At 42.2% G+C, this 22,682-nt stretch overlaps 1 protein-coding gene across 2 annotated transcripts; it reads right to left on the bottom strand.

Moving 5' to 3' along the window:
- Positions 1–47: 47 nt before the first annotated feature.
- On the bottom strand, positions 48–21,569 carry LOC129820249 (thyroid hormone receptor-associated protein 3-like). Of its 2 annotated transcripts, none has more exons than XM_055877287.1 (11): positions 21,468–21,569; positions 15,805–15,956; positions 11,014–11,841; positions 9,525–10,166; positions 9,179–9,354; positions 6,373–6,484; positions 5,555–5,630; positions 4,586–4,755; positions 3,989–4,307; positions 2,300–2,467; positions 48–1,994 (listed from the first exon to the last, which is right to left on the bottom strand). In XM_055877287.1, exons 2-11 carry the CDS (start codon positions 15,924–15,926, stop codon positions 1,755–1,757), a joined length of 2,853 nt encoding a protein of 950 aa, XP_055733262.1. In that variant the 5' UTR covers positions 15,927–15,956; positions 21,468–21,569; the 3' UTR covers positions 48–1,754. The 2 variants fall into 2 exon arrangements, with proteins under 2 accessions (XP_055733262.1, XP_055733264.1); XM_055877289.1 differs by having other exon boundaries at positions 15,805–15,952; positions 21,468–21,568.
- Between the last annotated feature and the right edge of the window lie 1,113 nt (positions 21,570–22,682).

Below are 22,682 nucleotides of genomic sequence, written 5' to 3'. Positions count from 1 at the left end.
AAACTTTAAATGAGAAGTACTGAAGGAAAAAGTAATAATTGACACAATTCAAGCGAACATATTTATTGAACATATAAGAGTAGTTCAAAGCTCTGAAGTAACAGAAAATTAGCTTCGGTTTCAAATGTATCATAAAAAACAAAAATGTAAATCACAGTCCTACAGTACAGGACAGTCTGGATAGACCAAACAAAGCGGCCCATTACCTCACTAAACCCTACTCACCAGTTTAAACTCCACCAACAACTATACTTTGACAGTATTTGCCACATACTGGGAAATGTTCTCTACTTCAGTTATCTTACGCCATAAACCTCAACAGTCCAGGTTTACCCTTTGATAAAAGAACATTACTGAAGGACTCTGACTCAAGCCCATAAACCGATCCATTTTCAAAAATGTTAAAACATACAGTATTCTATTTAAACGTTTAAACTCCCAAGATAAAGGCATCAAAAACAATAATTTAATTTATTTTTCCTCCTAAATAGTTAATTTACTCTGAAACAAACAATTTTTTGTCACAGTCCTTTCATTTTACAGTGAAAATCCTTGTGATGCTTTAAAAACAGAAAAACATCCAGTATCAACAGGGGGGGGGGGGGGGGCACCACATACAAAACCTCAACCCCCCAAAAAGTAGGAGAGCAGAAGTATTGGCGGTAATGAGAATGCTTAGGATATGATTAAGAATTCTTAAATGGGGCAAGACATACTGTTGTATGTGAGAAACTCTAATGGGGAGTTCTCTCAGTAGGTTGGTCCAATGGGGTGGGGAGGTTCAGTACCCACAGTAGGTTGCTCCAATGGGGTGGGGAGGTTCAGTACCCACAGTAGGTTGGTCCAATGGGGTGGGGAGGTTCAGTACCCACAGTAGGTTGGTCCAATGGGGTGGGGAGGTTCAGTACCCACAGTAGGTTGGTCCAATGGGGTGGGGAGGTTCAGTACCCACAGTAGGTTGGTCTAATGGGGTGGGGAGGTTCAGTACCCAGAGTAGGTTGGTCCAATGGGGTGGGGAGGTTCGAGTCCAAATGGTTATGCAAATACCCTCAAACATATCATTGTCCAAATCAACTGTTTAGCTAAAGGCTTGCGTTAGCTAGTACAGCAGAAAATTTGCACAAAATTAAAGCGATGCACATATATCACCATGTTTGAATATAAACTTTAAGGCACAAATGCATGTCATTTCAATGTCTTAAGAGGGGAAATACTTTGTCCTTGAAGTTTTGAATCAATGTAGCTGCAATACCGTCACCATTGCAGACCCAGAAAACAACTGAAAACCAGTCAGCTGTTCGCAAAACAAATAAGCAAATACAGACAGATAAACAAAGACACGTTACTGGTAGTTAATAAAAAACACTCAGAAACAAAGACAAATTACTGGTAGTAATTAAACACTCAGAAACAAAGACAAATTACTGGTAGTAATTTAAAAAAAGAAAAAAAGTATTGCTCTTAATTCAAGTTCAATTCAACATCTCTTTCACAACTTACTGAAAGTGGCACTGGCTCAACAATACAAAGACCAGTGTATCATGTACATTCTGATATGACTGTGTGCAGGGCCAGGCACGTAACCAGGGTTCAGGCTCCTATAGCCTACACAGAGATGATCTCAGAGGATCAGATGACCTCTCACAAACGGACAGAAAGCTCTGGTGGTAGAGGATGGGTGAGGAGAAGGAGCAAAGAGGATGGAGGAGCAAGAGGATGGAGGAGCAAGAGAGGTTACAGGGCCTAGTCCTCTCCTACAGTTTGGAGGAAGCTGAGGGGTCTACGGCGGCCTGGTTGTCGTCTTTCTGGTCCATCTCTGTGTGGTGCTCCTCCTCCTTGTTCCCGCCCCCCTCCTCCCCAGTCTGGAACAAGTCATGAGTCCACTTGTTTGGGCTTCTGCCCCCCTTGCGGTAGATGAAGCGACCCCTGCTGTGGGGAAAGACCCCTCGACCACTGCTCTCCAGCCAGGTTTTCTCATCCTCACGGTCATCATGCTGTAAGGTGGATGGCCAGAGTGGTCAGTGAAAAGAACCACTGCAACAGCATCAGTAGAGGAACACGTTTTAACGTATTCATGTTCTATTAATGTCCCTAAGAGCGAAGATGATCAACTATCCCAATACTGAAACACAATTAAGACCAGGTTTCCATATTCAAATCAAGATCATCACTGGTCAAGGTTTCCATATACAAATCAAGATCATCACTGGTCACATGTAGTGTACTATAAAAAGGGAAAAGGGTTCCATTTAAGACAAAGCAATAATATGTGCTAAAACAGGGAAGTGGTGAAACTCACAAAGTAGTATTTCCTGCTCTTGGGGGTGTACTCTGGGTCCCAGTCCTCATCTGGAGGGCGCTCTGGGGGGGCGGTGTTCATATTAGGAGAGGGGTTGCCATTGCTGCTTGTGTTACCTTGGTAATTGCCCCTATTCCAGCCCCTTCCTCCTCCTCTGAGTCTGGGAAGCTGAAACCACAACAACAAACTTGGTCAGATAACAGGCAACTTCACTCTACAGCCCAAGATACTGATCTTGGGTGAGTTTTGTTGTGGGAGAGCGAGTGGGAGAGCGAAAAAGACAGCTATAGGGGGAAAGAGTAGGGGAGAGAAAATCAGGAGAGAGAGGGAGAAAGAGTAGGGGAGAGAAAGTGAGGGGAGAGAGGGAGGGAAAGAGAGAGATAACACTAGGGGCTCCCAGTTGGCTGTGGAGAAAAGAGGAATCAGGCCTATAGTGGGAGTGTTGTGTTTTTGCATGTCACTGATGTATATTACAAGACAATCAATCACATCATTCCAATTGTACAGTCCAGTCTATACAGTTAGGCTAGGTGTACAGTAGACTACAACATACAGTTAGGCTAGGTGTACAGTAGACTACAACATACAGTTAGGCTAGGTGTACAGTAGACTACAACATACAGTTAGGCTAGGTGTACAGTAGACTACAACATACAGTTAGGCTAGGTGTACAGTAGACTACAACATACAGTTAGGCTAGGTGTACAGTAGACTACAACATACAGTTAGGCTAGGTGTACAGTAGACTACAACATACAGTTAGGCTAGGTGTACAGTAGACTACAACATACAGTTAGGCTAGGTGTACAGTAGACTACAACATACAGTTAGGCTAGGTGTACAGTAGACTACAACATACAGTTAGGCTAGGTGTACAGTAGACTACAACATACAGTTAGGCTAGGTGTACAGTAGACTACAACATACAGTTAGGCTAGGTGTACAGTAGACTACAACATACAGTTAGGCTAGGTGTACAGTAGACTACAACATACAGTTAGGCTAGGTGTACAGTAGACTACAACATACAGTTAGGCTAGGTGTACAGTAGACTACAACATACAGTTAGGCTAGGTGTACAGTAGACTACTGTACACCTAGCCTAACTGTATGTTGTAGACTACAACATACAGTTAGGCTAGGTGTACAGTATACTACAACATACAGTTAGGCTAGGTGTACAGTAGACTACAACATACAGTTAGGCTAGGTGTACAGTAGACTACAACATACAGTTAGGCTAGGTGTACAGTAGACTACAACATACAGTTAGGCTAGGTGTACAGTAGACTACAACATACAGTTAGGCTAGGTGTACAGTAGACTACAACATACAGTTAGGCTAGGTGTACAGTAGACTACAACATACAGTTAGGCTAGGTGTACAGTAGACTACAACATACAGTTAGGCTAGGTGTACAGTAGACTACAACATACAGTTAGGCTAGGTGTACAGTAGACTACAACATACAGTTAGGCTAGGTGTACAGTAGACTACAACATACAGTTAGGCTAGGTGTACAGTAGACTACAACATACAGTTAGGCTAGGTGTACAGTAGACTACAACATACAGTTAGGCTAGGTGTACAGTAGACTACAACATACAGTTAGGCTAGGTGTACAGTAGACTACAACATACAGTTAGGCTAGGTGTACAGTAGACTACAACACCCAGAGCAGAACTTACAAATCCTCCACCACTTCCACGTCCTCGGCCCCGATCCATGGGGCCCTCAAAATCCCGAGGGGGACCCCTATCCATGGGGCCCTCATAATCCCGGGGCGGACCCCTATCCATGGGGCCCTCATAGTCCCGGGGCGGACCCCTATCCATGGGGCCCTCATAGTCGCGTGACCCGAAGCGAGGCTTACTGTAGCCCTGGTCCATATGCTCCATCTCCTCCCCCATCATGTGGTCTTTACCTCTAAACCCTCCTCTGAAGGGAGAGGGAGAGGAGGAGGAAGAGGAGGAGGACGGAGAGCGATCACGATTCTTCTTGTTTTTTCTTGAGTGTGAGAGGTAAAAGAGCAAATCTCAATTAGTCTCCATTTTGACTGCCTCTAAAGTTGGGAGTGCAAAACAGGAAATCATGAAGAAGAGGAAAATGTGTCACATGTAGCTTGTATCACTACATTTTAATCAAAAGATACAATTTAAGGATGAAACATTGTCTTCAGGCAGATGGCTTCATTCTAACACTACTGGCTCATTGGGCTTTCTGACGTAGGACAACGGGAAGAGACTATAGGGAGGTGATTTTACATTAAGATATACTAAGCCTACTTTGATTTCTTGTGGCGTTTGGAAGATTTCTCTGAGGACCTCTCTTGGCTAGGTCCTTGGGAGCCCTTGCCCCTGTCCCGTTGCCCAGGCTCCTTCCCAGAAAACCTTTTACGGCGCTCTATATCCAGACGCAGGTCCATTGGGTCAGTTTTTGCTGTTCTACCCCGATCCTGTGTAGATATAGAAGTGTTGTCTATGTTAGTGATCGCTTTCGCTTCGGACAACACAACTTCTAATTTACAATCCTACCACTTAACTTCATCAATGGACAAAATATAATGAAGTAATGATGTCTTTTCACATACAAAAGTTAATACAGAACTTGTTAAACAGTTCCAGTTTTGGACCCATCTGATGGTGATGACACAAAATGCAGCCCTCCTGAGATATAAGGCCAACTTGATGTTAACAGCTTTTCTTTGAAATAACTTGAATGTTTTATATCAAAGTATTTTGTATGTACTCAAGTAAACAAATCAAATATAATGTGTGTTAATGTAGACTAAGTTAATCTTCTACGGCTTCTACTAAACTGAGTAACTTCGGCCAAGTAACAGACACACATTTACAGACAGACATCTACACACCTCATAGTAAAACAGCAGCTCTTAAGATAGATTTTCAAAAAACAAAATCATTTGCACTGAACTTGAATACATTTAGCTTGTTTCGAGAAAAATACTTACAACGGCATTGCTTAGGGTCCCTTGAGAGGCTTGGACACAGCATCTTAAGTCACTTCCTGTTAGCCTTTGCTTGGGTGGGTACGTATGTACGTACATAACAGCTCAATAACCATATGATCTCTTAGGCTCGCGGGCTCGCTTGGCATTACAATACACAATTGGGCTCTTTTGATTTAGACATAAAGCATCTCCTTTAAAAGAAAAGCACAAGCTGAACACTGCTGCTTTGTTTGGACCGTCTCAATTCCCTGTTTTACTTCAAATGCCAAAAGAGGCCGTTCACCTTGTAGCTGAAATCCTCCAGCTCCTCAAGCAGGTGAGAGTGTCTGGTAAAAGCACTGGGGGAGACATCGATTCTCCTGGAGGGGGACACAAAACAAACAAAAAAACAGTTGGATACAGCTACACTAAATGTGTGTACTGATCACACAATGGTCTCAAAGAATGTTCCAATATTTCTCATAAAAATATTTGGAGTAACTTCGACACACAACTTTATAATCCATAGCCACATGGTATGTTTGATTTGTGTTACATAAATCTCATAATGTCAGTCAAAAGGCAGACCTACAGGTAAATGCCAAAATAAAGGAAACACCAACATGAAGTGTGTTAGTAGGGCGTTGGGCCACTACAAGCCAGAACAGCTTCAATGCACTTTGGCATAGATTCTACAAGTGTCTGGAACACTATTGGAGGGATGAGACACCATTCTTACACAAGAAATTTCATCATTTGGTGTTTTGTTGATGGTGTTGGAAAACGATGTCTCAGGCGCCGCTCCAGAATGTCCCCTAAGTGTCTAATTGGGTTGAAATCTGGTATCTGAGACGACCATGTCATATTGTTCAAATCGTTTTCAAAACATTCAGGTGACCACTCGTGCCCTGCGGATGGGTGCATTGTCACCCTATGAAGGCATAGCCATTTTTATACATGACCCTAAGCATGATGGGATGTTAATTGGTTAATTAACTCAGGAACCAGAGCTGTGTGGAAGCACCTGCTTTCAATATACTTTGTATCCCTCATTTACTCAAGGGTTTCCTTTATTTTGGCAGTTATCTGTATTTTCTACAATATTGGTTGAGAATGACTTACCTGTGGATTTCTGGACTCTTCCTTTGTTTAATCAATTCCATCTCAGCTGCTTTTCTTTGGTACATGGCAAATCGCTCACTTAAAGTCATGCCTGAAGAGGGGAAGTGTTGTGCTGGAGGACAGATACAATGTTTATATTTGGACACCACTAACGCAGACAATATTTACATACAGTGCCTTTAGAAAGTATTCATACTCCTTGACTTATTCAACATGTCGTTGTGTTGCAGCCTGAATTCTACATTGATCTAGACACAACACCCCATAATGATAAAGTGAAAATATGTTGACATTTTTGCAAATTGATTGAAAATCTAATACATGCATCAAATTTACATACGTATTCACACCACCTTTGCGATGACACTCAGGTGCATGCAATTTTTTTTGTTGTTGTTGATCATCCTTGAGACGTCTCTACAACTTGATTGAAGTCCACCTGTGGCCATTTTAATTGTTTGGACGTGATTTAGAAAGAAACATCTGTCTATATGTATATATCTATCTAGTCCCACAGTTGACAGTGAATGTCGGAGGCGAAGCTATACCATAAAGTCCAAGGAACTGTCCATAGACTATAAAACAATGTAGACTATAAAACAATGTCTAGAGTGAATGTTTCCAAGAGCACAGTGGTCTCCATCATCGGGGAACCTGAAACAATATCGAACTACTCAGACTCTGCCTTGAGCTGGCCGTCCGACCTAATTGAGCAACTGGGAAAAAAGGACCTTGGTCAGCGAGGTGAGATGGGAGAAGCTGCCAGAAAGACAAGTCTTTCCAGCACTTCAACAATCTGAGATTTATGGGCGAGTAGCCAGACGGAAGCCACTCCTGAGAAAAGGCACGTGACAGCACACCTGGCAGTTTGCAAAAAGGCACGTGACAGCACACCTGGCAGTTTGCAAAAAGGCACGTGACAGCACACCTGGCAGTTTGCAAAAAGGCACGTGAAAGACTCAAGAGCATAAGGCAAAAGATTCTTTGGCCTGAATGCAAAGCACTATGCCTGGAGAAAACCAGGCACAGCTCATCACCCGTCTAACACCATTCCTAACATGAAGCATGGTGGTGGCAGCATCATGCTATGGAGATGCTTTTCAGAGGGCTAGGGACTGGGAGACTGCTAAGAATAGAGGGAACAATGAATGGAGCCAAATACAGACAAATCCTTGATGAGAACCTGCTTCAGAGTGCAAACGACATTAGATTGGGGAGCGAAGATGTACGTTCCATCAACACATGGACCTCAAGCATACAGCCAAAGCAACGCTGGAATGGCTTCAGAACAAGAATGTGAAAGTCCTTGAGTGGCCCGGCCAAAGCCCAGACTTGAATCCCATTGGAAATACTTAATGATTGTTGTCCACCGCCTCGCCCCAGCTACCTTAACAGAGCATGAGAAAATCTGCAAGGAAGAAAATCCCCAAATATAGATGAACAACGCTGATACAGACATACTCAAAGCTGTAATCATAGCTAAAAGGTGGTTCTACAAAGTATTGACTCAAGGGTGTGGATACTTATGTAAATTAGACATTTCTGTATTTAATTTTCAATAAATTTGCTAACATTTCTAAAAACATGTCTTCACTTTGTCATTATGGGGTTATAGTGTATAGATGAGTGAGATTTAAAAATATATTTAATCAATTTTGAATTCAGGCAGTAACAACATGTGGAATAAATCAAGGGGTTTGAATACCAATCTGGAGACAGACAACCTTTCTTACTCCGTGGACGTCTCCAACTCAGACAATTGTTTAAATTCAAAGGACTTAAAGAATGTCACACACTAAGGCACTGTGTGCCGAAACATTGGTTAGGCGTATCCATTAACCTGTTGGGAGCACAGCGTTTACCCTCCGTTAGTCAGCAACCTCTACAAACATTGAGGTGCGTCAGCTCATCCTTTTTTACTTGAAATGTTCTCACAATGCCGGAATTACGCCAAATCCTACAAAAGGACTAGTGAGTCAACCGTCCATGGAACTAATGAATATTCCAAATCCAAGCCCCGCAGTGGTCCTTGTTGTGTCTGTACCTTCAGATACTGACACCACGGTAACCAATAATCTGTGTCAGTCCCAAATGGAACACTATGCCCTATTATAGTGCACTATAAAAGGGAATAATGTGCCATTTGGAATGCAGACCCTGTTTAATAATCAACCCATAGATCTGCTCTCACTGACTTCATTCAGCCAGTGGTTACTGTTTAAGTGTTGTTGTGGGTAGGGCTGTGGCGGTCATAACATTTTGTCAGCCGGTGACTGTCAAGTAAATAACTGCTGGTCTCACGGTAATTGACCGTTAATTAAAATACAGTACCAGTCAAAAGTTGAGACACCTACGCATTCCAGGGTTTTTCTTTATTTTTACTATTTTTGACCACTATGCATAGCAAATGGAGGGTGCTTTTCCATGGTTAATTTTCAAGCCAGCCAGGTAAGCTATACTCCTGTTGTAAATATAAGCAATGTGCTTAATATGAGGAAAGTTGAGATATAAATATAGTAGGCGTAGTCTATAGAAAGCTGATGGAATACTCTTCTTTTTAATAGAGGCCATCACTCTGTTTTCTTAATCAATTGCATAGCCTATAGAAATGTTGCACAACATGAGCTCATGAAGTGTTTGATTACATTTGCATTGATGTCAGAGGGATTAGAGGGACAATAGAGTGTTGAGTACCAGACAGTTAGCAAATTTGGTAGGCTACTATTGACCATCAGCAGTATCAGACTGTATCTGACTGCCGTCATGACTCGTGACAGGTAATACGGTCCCCGTAAGCAGCCCTTACCTTTGATGTAATGCACAATGGTGACAATATGCTGCGCAAACAGCTCGGAGGGGCTGCGTTGGAGTTGAGCAGCCTGTATGTGTTGGAAAATGGAGCGGAACTGTCCGGAATCTTTCTTACTGGGATGCACCAGATCCCTGGACATACCACGCTCCTTAGTCAGACTTCCAGAGGAGCTGAGAAGAGGAAGACAAGCTGAAACAAAACTGTTGTGTTCAAGACCGTGACAAGAGTTCCCCTCAATCATATCCAAAACTATAATGCAGAGTTGAGAACTAGGCCAGTTTTGGAAACTATTAACCATCCAAACAGTCTGTTGATGGACACCATTGTTGATGCTGCTTACCTGGGCATTTCATCAAATGTGTTGATACTGTGCTCCAAGCCCTCCCTCTTCCCAGAGGGCCGGGCTAGGTGTGACTCCAACCTATTGATGGGGAACAGGGCCAAGGGCCTGTCCTCCCCACTGCCTGAACCCCTAGGGGGCACTGCTGCGCTGACGGGAGATGGACTCCTCCTGCTGCTCTTCTCCTTCTCTTTCTCTTTCTTCTTCTCCTTCCTCTTGGACTTCTCTTCTTTTTTGGAGGCCTGCTTGCGGCTGCGGTAGAGCTCCTCCTCCATGTGCTCCAGGTCTTCATCCACGTCTTCGGCCGTATCTCTCCGTCTCTCCTCGTCCTTCCCCGGGGGGTAGTAATGGGGCTCGTCTTCCCACTTCCCAAACACATCCCGTGTCGTCAGGGTGGCTCCTTTGGGCTTGACCACCTCCTCCTCCTCCTCTCTTTCAGCAGCCTGAGACTTCAGGAAGGCCTCTTCGGCTCTTTCCAGGAAGGGCAGGGACTTATCGGCCTTTGAGCTGAAGGAGGCTGCTGTTATGTTGAAGAGGCCTCCTCCAATCTTGCTGTTCCCTTTCTCTCTGCTGTCTCCGTCTTGGCCATTCTCCCACTCCGCCGCCTGCTGCTGCTTTTTGTTCTTGTTTTCTGCCAAGAACCTGGGAAATCAGAGAAGCATATGGACCTTTACATTGTGTTATACAAAAGGAGAATTTTGATTCAAATCTATTATCGTTACAGAATCCCGATTTTCTAACAGGGCGCTGATATTAAAATGAAAGACATTTCATCACGTGGTAGAATGTTGGATGATCTAATGAAACAAGACTACACAACCATAGAAGACTGACAATACCAGAGAATGACATTGAACACTTAGAATAGAATGACCAGGACTCATATTGTAATAATGATACTTACTTAAACATCACCTCTTAAATTAGAGGGATATCATGCTGCTGGAAGGGGTGCTGGAGGGCCAGTAGGAGGCACTCGTTCCTCTGGTCCCCCCAAAAAATATTCCAATGCCCCAGGGCAGTGATTGGGGACATTGCCCAGTGTAGGGTGCAGGTAAACGGGTGTCCTGACTCTCTGTGGTCACTAAAGATCCCATGGCACTTATTGTAGAGGTGTTATCCCCGGTGTCCTGGCTAAATTCCCAATCTGACCCTCATTACATCACCATCCAATTGGCTCATTCATCCCCCCCTTCTCTCCCCTGTAACTATTCCCCAGGTCATTGCTGTAAATTAGAATGTGTTCTCTGTCAACTTACCTGGTAAAATAACGGTATAATAAATAAAAAAATGCAGAGGAAAACAGCAGTGACTTTTTCAATCGTGTTATATGCATTTAAATTGAGAAGAGAGGCAATGGCATCCATTCTTTTAAATCTATTGTAGCTGTGCAGACTGAACAAGCTTAAAATAAATCATTACAATCACATACTGGGAAGAAAAATAAAAAACACGATGAAAGAAACAGAATGTAAAAAGGGGAACGTACTTTTTGAAAGCAGAGGAAATAGCAGTCTTATCGTCTGCTCTGGTGGGATCCTCCTTGCCAAAGAAACCAAACCCACTGGTGGAGGCAGTCTGCCCGACCTTGGTGGAGCCTGGTGGGCTCTTGGTAGAGGGAACACTGCCAGTGCTGCCCATGGTTCTCCACAATGACCCTTTGGGGTCTGACTTCCCCTGTTTGGCACCAACAGCCGGACTGCTGCGTTTTGGGCTGGTGTTATAGTCACTCAGACCCTGCCATTTCCCAGCAGAGGCCTTATCATGGCTGCTGCCTTCTCCCCCTGCCTGCTCCCCAGCCTCTCCCCTCTCCTCCTTGACCTCTGCTGGCGTAGTCTTGTCCTTTACATCTTTAGAGCCAGGCTTCCCTGAGCCGGGGCTGCTGCGGCGATTCCGCGGGGAAGAGGAGCGGGAAGAGGAGCTGTGGCGCCGCCGGGACCGTCGGGAACCCCTGGAGGACGAACGGTCAGAGAATCGAGACCTGGAGTGGCTGCGGCTGCCGGAGCGTTTCCGGGGCGTGCGGGACCGAGATCTCCCTCTTCTGGGGCTGTGAGGACCGTGTTGGTCCTGGTCGTGGGGCGGCCCGTCCCGGTATCCCCCCCCCTGCCAGTTGTTGGCTCTGTAGCCGTAGCTGTTACCTCCTCTCTGGTAACCATGGCGAGGGTAGAAGCCCCGGGTTCTACCGCGGAAGTAAAAGGGTCTGCGGAAGCCACGGTTGTAGCCCCTCTGGTAACCCCGGTTGTTCTGGTAGTCTCTGGTGGGATAGTTCCTGCCATGGGACGGAGAGTGAGATCTGGAGCGGGAACGAGACCTAGAACTAGGAGAGAAGTCTGTTAAAGATACTGTGTAGCCAAGTCAATGTTGGTACACTTTTCAGAAGTTCTCCTAAACATTATGAAAACAGTAAACATATGTACATCTTGAGACAATCCTGTCTGGTTAAGTTGGACTGAGTAGGAGTATACAGTCAGAGAGTAAAATAATAAATGTTTGTGTTTCGCCAGCCTGCACCTCGCCAACTCAGGTGCGCCTCCTTCATTCTCCAGACAATTCACTCAGAGAGAACCCCCAATTTCACTCAGAGAGAACAGACCGTCTGTAGGTTAATTGGCAGTGGTCCCAGTGGATGGGACTGAGGGACTGCGTTAGAGTATTCTGTCCACTTGGAGGAGCTACTAAACCACACAGTAGCGCCTATTAAAACACAACCAGGGACCAACGCAGCCAGGATCCTCCTCTAACCCTTTCCCTCTGAAGACACTCAACATTCAAACAAGTTCACTTCAAGGTGCCCTTTGAGTAACACGATGAGAGAAAATACAGAGAAGGAGAAATCCCCAATCAGTCATCATATGGAATACAACATGTTCATACTGCTTATCCTGTGTCAATCTCAACCAACCAACGAAGACGTAGCCAATGTATTTGTTTAAATGCTGGAGATTTTAGAGACATGAAGACTATTATCTTCTCCACACAAAGGATTCGAACATCTGTCCTTAAATCCATGGAAATAATGTGAAGCAGAAAAATAAAACACTGACAGTGAAGGTAGCGTCCCCACAGTACATTGGCACACGACTCCTACAAAATCCAGGAAAATGCAAAGTAGCAGGCACATTTTAGAAGGACGAATGTGAATTGGGGACTTACAATAAAACCCAAACGACAACCCAGACAGCAAGCGAACAGGATATTGGTTTCTACCCATGTACCGCAGCGGGAAAAACTTCCAAATCCATCATATAAAATCCCCCAGAACTTACCTCTTGAGCTTTTTCATTGAAAGAGTCTAGAGCTGGTGTTCTGAGCAGTGAGTTACATAGTGTACTGACAACAGTGAGGGACTCCCTTTATCTGGCGAGTGTGTGTGTGTGTGTGTGTGTGTGTGTGTGTGTGTGTGTGTGTGTGTGTGTGTGTGTGTGTGTGTGTGTGTGTGGAGGGACTGGAGCAGTGGAAAGAGGCGGTACACGTTGAGACAAAATGGGAAAGCATTTTTACTCTAATCCCTGTAGGAGGAGGGAGTGGGAAGAGGGTGTTTGACCTGGCTAGACAACACTTCCTCTCCTTCGGACACGTCTCCCTCTTTGTGAAAGCACTTCCAGCCATTACTTTCCTTTTGGACAAGTCATTGATTATGTATGGCACTTGTCTTATGCATTGCTGACCATTTCACCCGAAAGAGAGGTCCCGAGCGCCCTGTTATCAAGCCTCTGTATGGCAAAAACACCAAATCTCCTGTCTGAGGGGGATCAAACTTTAACAATAGCCTACTTAATATCAATATACAAAAAATAAAAAACAATGCTCACTCATATAACTAAGTTGAGATGTAACCAACACTGGGCCCATAATTCCTCATGGAAGTCATTACAGACGCACAAAGTGCTGAATGCTGTTTGACAACCCAGGGCAAAGAACTGACCCAAATGATGACTCACTCATCTTAAAACGATTTAAGTATTCCTCTGGAACAAAAGGATGATTCAATAATGAATAGAACTGATGGGCATGTTATGTAGGTGCATTAGTTAACTCTGTCTCAGTTCAAACAGAAGACGGAGGGGAAATAGATTGTATAATACAAAATGTGTCTTCTGGTTAAGAGACGGTCGTTTTAATCCCATCATAAATATGAAGTTACATTTTTATCCTAGCAAAGAAAAAGGACAAGTGAACATTTTACCCAAAAGTGTACCAATAGTCTATCTTAAAAAGGTGCAACACAGGATTTAATTTATTTTTTGCATTGCAATTTCATAAAATGTCCTTTAAATTATATATATAATATACATATAAAATATATATATAAAAATATATATATATATATATATATATATATATAAAATATATATATATAAAAATATATATATATATAAAAATATATATATATATAGCGCTAACAGTGGAATTCTAGTGTTTCACAGTATTACTTAGGGCTGGGCGATTTATGTCCGTTGTTCTCATGTTATCTCTTTGGTCTTGTGACCTTCTGTGCTGTGTGGTCCTTCCCAATTACACCAGAAACCTGAATAGAATGACGAAGCATCCACTGAACCAGGATCAGCTCCTACCGCCAGCCGCCGATACAGAGGCCAGAAATCCTTCATTCCCACCAGGATAAGTCAATTGCATTAATACCTGCTTAACCCCCCCCCCAAAAAATGCATCCTGAATTACAGACTGTATCCATATGTGTTGTCTGCTGTAGTTAATGCTTGTGATTGATGTATTTATACACCTATTGGTGATGTAGTGCTTATGTTTTTTGAGATGCAAGACAAACTTCCCGAAAACAGACACACAAAGAATTATATTAGAAGCTCATGTCTCCGCAGACGACATGCTTAGGTCCAAAATAAACCCACAGAAATGCATTGGGTTTATTCTTGTGAGGGTGAAACATGTCACGTCGCCTCTTCCTCTCTGCTCACACACACACCACCCCCCGCCCCCCCCCAGTTTGCGCTGTTCTGTGAAGGGAGTAGTACACAGCGTTGTACGACATCTTCAGTTTCTTGGCAATTTCTCGTACGGAATAGCCTTCATTTCTCAGAACAAGAATAGACTGACGAGTTTCAGAAGAAATGTCTTTGTTTCTGGCCATTTTGAGCCTGTAATCAAACCCACAAACGCTGATGCTCAACTAGTCTAAAGAAGGCCAGTTTTATTGCTTCTTTAAATCATATCAACAGTTTTCAGCTAAGGTAACATAATTGCAAAAGGGTTGTCTAATGATTAATTAGCCCTTTAAAATTATAAACTTGGATTAGCCAACACAAGGTCCCATTGGAACAGAGGAGTGATGGTTGCTGATAATGGGCCTCTGCACACCTATGCAGATATTACATAAAAAATCAGCTGTTTCCAGCTACAATAGTCATTTACAACATTAACAATGTCTACACTGTATTTCTGATCAATTTAATGTTATTTTAAATGGACAGAAAAAGTGCTTTTCTTTATAAAAAATATATATATATAAAAAAAAAGAAGATATTTATAAGTGACCCCAAACTTTTGAACGGTAGTGTATGTATGTATATATAGCCCTAGTAGTACTTACCTGCCAGTGTTGGGATTGGCTATGATATTGGCCTTTTGATTTTCTCCAGCTTTCTGTTATCAAACTGGGAAAGCTGTTCTGACTTTGTAGCTGTGTTATCTAGTGGAAATCGCTCTGTGCGAAAACAAGCACTGAATAGTGTAGGAAATTGTACCATCTAAATCCAATGTGAAATATTTTTTCAATAACAAAATCGCTGTGAAATATATTTTCAGTAAATAACACAAAATATTGTTTTACAGCGGTTTAAAGCTGGTGGACCAAAACCAAAGTTGCTTCGGTTTTGGTCCACCAGCTACTCAATATTTTTTGTTATTTACTAAAAATATATTTCACAGCGATTTAGATGGTTATTTTTTTCTCACAAAGTCAATTCGAGTGAACAATGTAGACTTTCAGCAACCAGGAAATGTGCGATTTCCACTAGATAACATACCCAAAGTCAGTACAGCTTTCCCCATTTGACAACAGATGTCGATCCAGCAGAAAAAATCGAATATCACAGCCAATCACAACACTGGCGAGTAATTAATAATTGTGAAACTATCATTCCACTATTAGCACCAGATATATTATGGACATTCTGAAATTACAATGCAAAAATGTGTAGCACATTCTCATGGTAGGCAAATATATGTCCTATTAATCAACGGAAAACAGGGCTTGATGACAAGTCTCCATACAGTAGAGGAAGGAAGTGATTATAAACTTCACCTGTAGCGGTGCTTCCTGGATCTGGAGCGGGAGCGGCTTCTGGAACGAGACCGTGTGCAAGACCTGGACCTGGACTTCGATCTGGAGCGGGTCCTTGCGGGGCAATCTGGCGCTTTAGACATCTCCACTGGCAGGCCTGTCTGGAGGTCTACCTGTCCAACAACAAGAGGGATGAGTGATGTTGGTACGCACTGGTAATACACTTGGGTGTTTTATACAGTAACAGTTCCCAACCTGCTTGTTGACCAAACTAAGCACAAACAGAGACCATATAAGCAAAGATAGTCATTTAAAAAACAAACTCAAGATAGACCAGAGCCTGTCATTTACAATGGGACCAAATGATTTACAGCGGGCAAAACAAGCAAGGAGGTGGGCAGAGCCAAGCACGAGCTAGTGAGATCCTATTGGCATGTTCTAGCATTAATTTGCAGATTTCCATTAGGGAACGCCTACTCTGAAGTACACGTGTGCAATAACTCAATTTGCCCTTGCACTCCTAAACAACACTTTTTGAAACTTTGGCAAAGGGTAATGTCTACAAAACGCAGCCCACTGTTACAGATCCTAGTGACATTGGTGGTGTGGAGGGGAGGGGGGGGGCAATGTCAATAGACTAGATGTTCAGGAGTCTTATGGCTTAGGGGTAGAAGCTGTTTAGAAGCCTCTTGGACCTAGACTTGGCACTCCGGTACCACTTGCTGTGTGGTAGCAGAGAGAACAGTCTACGACTAGTGTGGCTGGAGTCTGACAATTTTCAGGGCCTTCCTCTGACAACGCCTGGTATAGAGATCCTGGGTGGCAGGAAGCTTGGCCCCGGCGATGTACTGGGCCGTTCGCACAACCCTCTGTAGTGCCTTGCGGTTGGAGGAAGAGCAGCTGCCATACCAGGCAATGATGCAACCAGTCAGGATGCTCTCGATGGTGCAGCTGTAGAACCTTTTGAGGATCTGAGGACCCATGCCAAATCTTTTCAGTCTCCTGAGGGGGAATAGGTTGTGTCATGGCCGCTTCACGACTGTCATGGTGTGCTTGGACCATGTTAGTTTGTTGGTGATGTGGACACCAAGGAACTTGAAGCTCTCAACCTGCTCTACTGCAGCCCCGTCGATGAGAATGGCGGCGTACTCGGTCCTCTTTCTCCTGTAGTCCACAATCATTTCCTTTGTCTTGAGCCCATTAGCAGCTACCCAGGCTACTCTTAGGTAGAACCAAGAAGTAGAACCAGACACCATATAAGGTCCTAAGATGCTGACCACAACGCTCGCGTCACGTGCGCGTTGCTAAATAAATGTACACATACTTGTTATTCAATCATTGCGCGTGCCAACGAGAGTCTGTGTTGCCAAGCGCTAAAATAGAAGTCAGTTCTATTTGTGACGCTGAACGCGGTGCAAGTCCTGCCTCTCCCCTCTCCTCATTGGTTTATAGAAGCAGATAACCAATGAGAGGTTGGCACGTGGGTATACCCACGTGGGTGATTGAAAGATGAACTGAGGTCGGTCGTTGTAATACTAAGTAAGTTAGATGCCAATCGCCATATAAAGTCCAAAGAAAAAGCCTGTAAGAAGGAGAGATGACTAGAAACGAGTCGGTTGAGCGTTTTATATGTAGATTCATTTTCAGAGTAGAGAACCTTGTGCATTTCAGGTAAAATAACAACTTAATGTTTATATCCCAGGACAAATTAGCTAGCAACTACAAGTTAGCTAGCTAAATTGCCATAAATGTTTAATGCTTTTCGACCTGTCCCCAAATGAATATAATTGGTTCAGAGTTTGTTTTGATATTTCAACCTGCGTGTCGTGATTGCGTTTTGGGTGGGGGGACAAAATCAAATTGCACGTGTCCGGTTTGGGTATGATGTGAGGTAGAACAAGGAAGTGGACAAATCTAAATATACAACTAGATGTACCTGTCCAACAACAGGAGGGATGGGGTGATTTAAGTATAAACATTTGTTTTATATAGTGCTCAAACTTCATGCATGTTGACAAAAGTAGACGAGCATAGAACGAGGAAGACGAGCCTAGATTGAGGAAGACGAGCCTAGAACGAGGAAGTTATTAGCTTCAAATTAGCCTAAACACAAATCAATAAAAACTAGCTGGTGCGAAAAAAATACGTTTTATTTATTTAGCAAATAAACAAACACATTACAACACAATTTCACACACTGTCCAAAAAAAAAAAAAACTCACTACAAAATGTCCAACACAATGAAGAAAATCATCTCTACAGTCACAATCGTGGCCCCCAGAGATTTCTTGGAGCCTATTAGCAACCCGAGTCCTATGGGCCCTGGTCTAAAGTAGTGCACTATATAGAGAAATGGGTTCCATTTGGGACACAGGCTATTTCTAGAACTGTTGAGACCTCAGGTCTGGAACAGTGACTTGACAACTTGTCCCCTGTCAACAAGACCCACTGCCCTCGCCTGCTTGACCCCTGGCGGTCGCCAGTATCCCCAAAATCCCCCCCCCTGACCTTCACAGTGCAAGTGGGGAAAAAGTCAAAACATGGAGCTACACAATGTCAGAATCTATAACAAGATAGATTGTTATGGCAACGCCTAAATAATTTCTGGAGTAAAAATGTGCTTAACAAATCGCATTATAAAGGTTGTATAGACAATAACAGCAGTTAACGTGATTTTTTTAAATAACTACTCCATCTCTGTACCCCACACATACAGATAATTGTAAGGTCCCTTAATCGAGTAGCTTATTTCAAGCACATACTCAACCACAAAGACCAGGGAGGTTTTCCAGTGCCTCGCAAAGGCACCTATTGGTAGATGTGTAAATAAATAAAATAAAAAGCTGGATGCTGAATATCCCTTTGAGCATGGTAAAGTTATTAGGCTTTGGAAGGTGTATCTATACACCCAGTTACTACAAAGATACAGGAGTCCTTTCTAACTCAGTTGCCGGAGAGGAAGGAAACTGCTCAGGGATTTTAAAACAGTTTAATGGTTCTGATATGAGAAAACTGAGGGATGGATAAACAACATTGCAATTACTCCACAATACTAACCTAAATGACCGAGTGAAAAGAAAGAAGTCTGTACAGAATAAAAATATTCCAAAACATGCATCCTGTTTGCAACAAGGCACTTAAAGCTACAATACTTAACTTTGAGTTGTACACCTATCACTCATTGAAAGCAGGTCTAAGAAGCGGTAGATCTGTTCTATATGCACTATTTCTATGCTTCCCGTGCTTAAGTTTTGTTATTGCGTCTTTTACTTTCAGTTTTGTACACCAGCTTCAAACTGCAAAAATTAAAAAAAAGGGTTACGGAGAAAAAAGATTCACAGTTCAGATGTTACAATGATAAGCTACACAATGATTGCTGGTTTGTCACAAATTTTACTGTTAGAAATGTAGCAACTAGGAAATGGCGGAGTGATTTCTGCATATTGCACCTTTAAGTAATACTGCAAACAATGTGGCAAAGACATACAAAGAGTTATGTTTGGGTCAAATCTAACACAAGCATGTTGGTGGCCAGTGGTGGAAAAGGTACTACATTTTCATACTTGAGTAAAAGTAAAGATACTTTAATGACCCAAGATTAGTCACCCAGTAAAATAGTACTTAAGTAAAAGTCTAAAAAAAATTGGTTTTAAATGTACTTAAGTATCAATGATAAAAAAATCCAGACGGCACAATTTTTTTTTTTTTTTACTGATAGCCCGGGTCACACTCCTACACATCCTTTCTAAGCAAAGCATTTGTGTTAAGTGAATCCGCCAGATCAGAGGCAGTAGGGATGAACAGGAATGTTCTCTTGATAAGTGTGCGAATTGGACCATTTTCTGCCCTGCTAAGCATTCAAAATGGAACGAGTACTTTTGGGTGTCAGGGAAAATGTATGGAGTAAAAAGTACATACTTATCTTTAGGAATGTAGTGAAGTAGAAGTTGTCAAAATATAAATAGTCAAGTACAGATACCCCCCAAAAATACTTTAGTACTTGAAAGTATTTTTACTTAAGTACTTTATACCACTGTTGGTGGCTGCAACATATCACTTCATATTTTTGACCATGTTGGTGGCTGCATCATGTTATAAGCATGCTTGTCATCGGTAAGGACTATGGAGTTTTCTTTAGATAAAAATCAATGGAATACAGCTATGAGCACAGGAAAAATCCTTGATGAAAAGCAGACTGAACAAGGTTCCTAACAGACACTGGGAGACAAATTCACCTTTAGCAGGACTATAACCTAAAACACAAGGCCAACTCTACACTGGAGCTGCTTACCAAGACGACATTGAATGTTCCGGAGTGTCCTAATTACAGTTTGATTTAAAAATCGGCTTGGGAATCTATGGCAAGACTTGAAAATGGCTGTCTAGCAATGATCAGCAAATCAATTTGACAGAGCTTGAATATTTAATTTAAAGAATAATGCAAATATTGTACAATCCAGGTGTGTAAAGCTCTTAGAGACTTACCCAAAAAGACTGTAATCGACACCAAAGAAGCTGTAATCGACACCAAAGGTGCTTGCATCTACAAAGTATTGACTCAGGGGTGTGAATACATATGTAAATAAGACATTTCTGTATTTGTGTGTAGATTATTTAATACATTTTGAATACAGCCTGAATTCAAAATGTATTAAACAATCTACAAAAAAATGTGGACTAAGTCAAGGGGCATTAATCAATCTTTGTACTTGCTCATAGCACACAGAGAAGCACCTTTATGGAATAGGAATGTAGCCTAATGTAGGTAGTCTCATGGTCTGTTCAGTTATAAAAGTGATATTTCCTGTCCAAGGAACCACAAATATGTTGCGCTTGTTGCGTTTATTATTATAAACCAACTTACTAAACAGGATTCACTTGATCTCACAGGTTGAACTTGATCTCACAGGTTGAATCTAGACGTTGTACATTTTGCACTAGGCCTAATGCCTGCCTATTTCTCTAACCAAAACAGTTCTGGCCCAACACTGAGCTCTATAATGAGAGTAGACGCAAAGAACAGAGGTAGACATAAAATAAGCAATATTTTGGTATTCTATCAGTGGCCGGAGACAGTCAGTGGAGCAGGGGGAGGGTAACTAGGTAACGTTAGTTAGCTGGTTAGCTTCCTTGACTGACCATTAAACGTCAATAGCAAAAATACTGGTTTGTAAAGCAAAAAGCAATTTCACTTAGCTCAGACTTGTTTGTTACGAAACTAGCTAGTTTGTTTATAATCTAGCTAAGCAATGTTTGCAACAATAAAGCTAACAGTTAGCAAGCTGGCTGGCTTGCTATGCTAGCCAAACCAACGAAGAAACCACCGAATGCTGAGTTGCGAAGGACAAGGATGCACAATATTTTACCTAAACTACATGAAGGAATATATTATATTTGATGTAAAATACATTTCTGATATCGTAATGTAAAAACGATATCCACCACTGCCGTACACTAACGTTAGCTGCCAAATATTAGCCCAATTTTGGTCGCCTACTACGCAGCAGTGGCTATGGAGGTCAAATTTCCTTCCTGGATTTGTCCAATCTTGAGGATTGCGCCCACCTCAATTGATTTAAAAGGGCATAGTATTAGTTAAAAGCACGATACTAATCATACAGTAGCTATTGTAGGCTACTACTGTGAAATATACGAACTGAAAACCTGTTATGGCATGTTCTTACCTGATAGGAAGCAGTTTCTTGGGCGCGAAATAGACTAGAGTCTGCACTGTTCACTTTACCAGTAAACTGAATGAACACGCGCCCAACCCCCTTTTGCTTCCTACTCGAAAATGTTGCAATCAGTTAGCTAGCTAACGTTACCTGTCCAAACTATCTGTCCCTAAAGAAAAATAAACCATGACTTAATTGACCATCCTCTTTAAAGCATTTCAAATCTAATTTACATATTGTTAAATAACAGTATTAACAGTCATAAATATTACACATACATACATATATACATATATATATACATATATATATATACATATATATATATACATATACATATATATATATACATATATATATATATACATATATATATATATATACATATATATATATATATATAATACCATTTGATTTGTTTGTTTGCTCATGCAAATCACTTAATATATTTACTCTATCAACCCAACAACAAGCTCACCGAAGGGGTCAGATTTCCAGCAAATGATGTAAACATTCCAACAAGACAAACATGGACATCCACATTCCATTCACACATTCCAATGCCCTTGACCCTGTCATTACTTAGTATGGTTTGATAAATAAAAACGTTTACAAGGTTTCAGGATATGTGGGTAGGCAATAGATCCCATCCAATTAGCCAACTAGAAATAATAACCTGTTCTCTTCCAAAACATGAATAACTTTTACCTATTATTCAATAGGTCCTTTAGTTTGTCAGTGTCACATAATAGCTCCCATCCAAACTGAACAAATGGAACAACTTCACACACCACTGTGTGGACTGGAGAAATGTTCTGTAAACCCGAAAACTAGACTGAAAACGTACTGCACATCGATGAGGCTAACAGGAAGCTTAACTTGATTTGTGTCCGGTACATAACTGTACATAACTTGCACGTAGCAATACACAATTTTAGTCAGAGCAGCTGACATAATACCCCTCAACCCAATTTGTGTGTGAGGGGGAAGAGAAGACGAAGCCTCCGGACAAGCTGTTGGGTGATTCTGCTTCCTGACAACATCTGCTGTTAGACAAGACACCATGCATGCCTGTAGAATTTACAAGAATCTTTTAACTACAGTCTTTACATTATATTATACATTACATTATATATAGTGTCCAGAGCATGCAGGCGCTACCAGGAGACAGGCCAGTACATCAGGAGACGTGGGGGAGGCCGTAGGAGGGCAACAACCCAGCAG

This window comes from Salvelinus fontinalis, chromosome 22 (assembly GCF_029448725.1).
Source record: "Salvelinus fontinalis isolate EN_2023a chromosome 22, ASM2944872v1, whole genome shotgun sequence".
In the NCBI taxonomy this organism is placed as follows: Eukaryota; Metazoa; Chordata; class Actinopteri; order Salmoniformes; family Salmonidae; genus Salvelinus; species Salvelinus fontinalis.
Note: the sequence above shows the minus strand (reverse complement) of the source record. Positions and strands in the feature narration are given on the sequence as shown.

Coding starts and splice junctions, on each gene's coding strand:
- LOC129820249 (XM_055877287.1), bottom strand. CDS start 15,926: ATGTCTAAAGCGCCAGATTGCCCCGCAAGGACCCGCTCCAGATCGAAG. Junction 11,842..15,804: donor TCCAGGAAGCACCGCTACAG/GTGAAGTTTATA, acceptor CTTCTCTCCTAG/TTCTAGGTCTCGTTCCCGCT. Junction 4,756..5,554: donor TGGAGGATTTCAGCTACAAG/GTGAACGGCCTC, acceptor ATATCTACACAG/GATCGGGGTAGAACAGCAAA.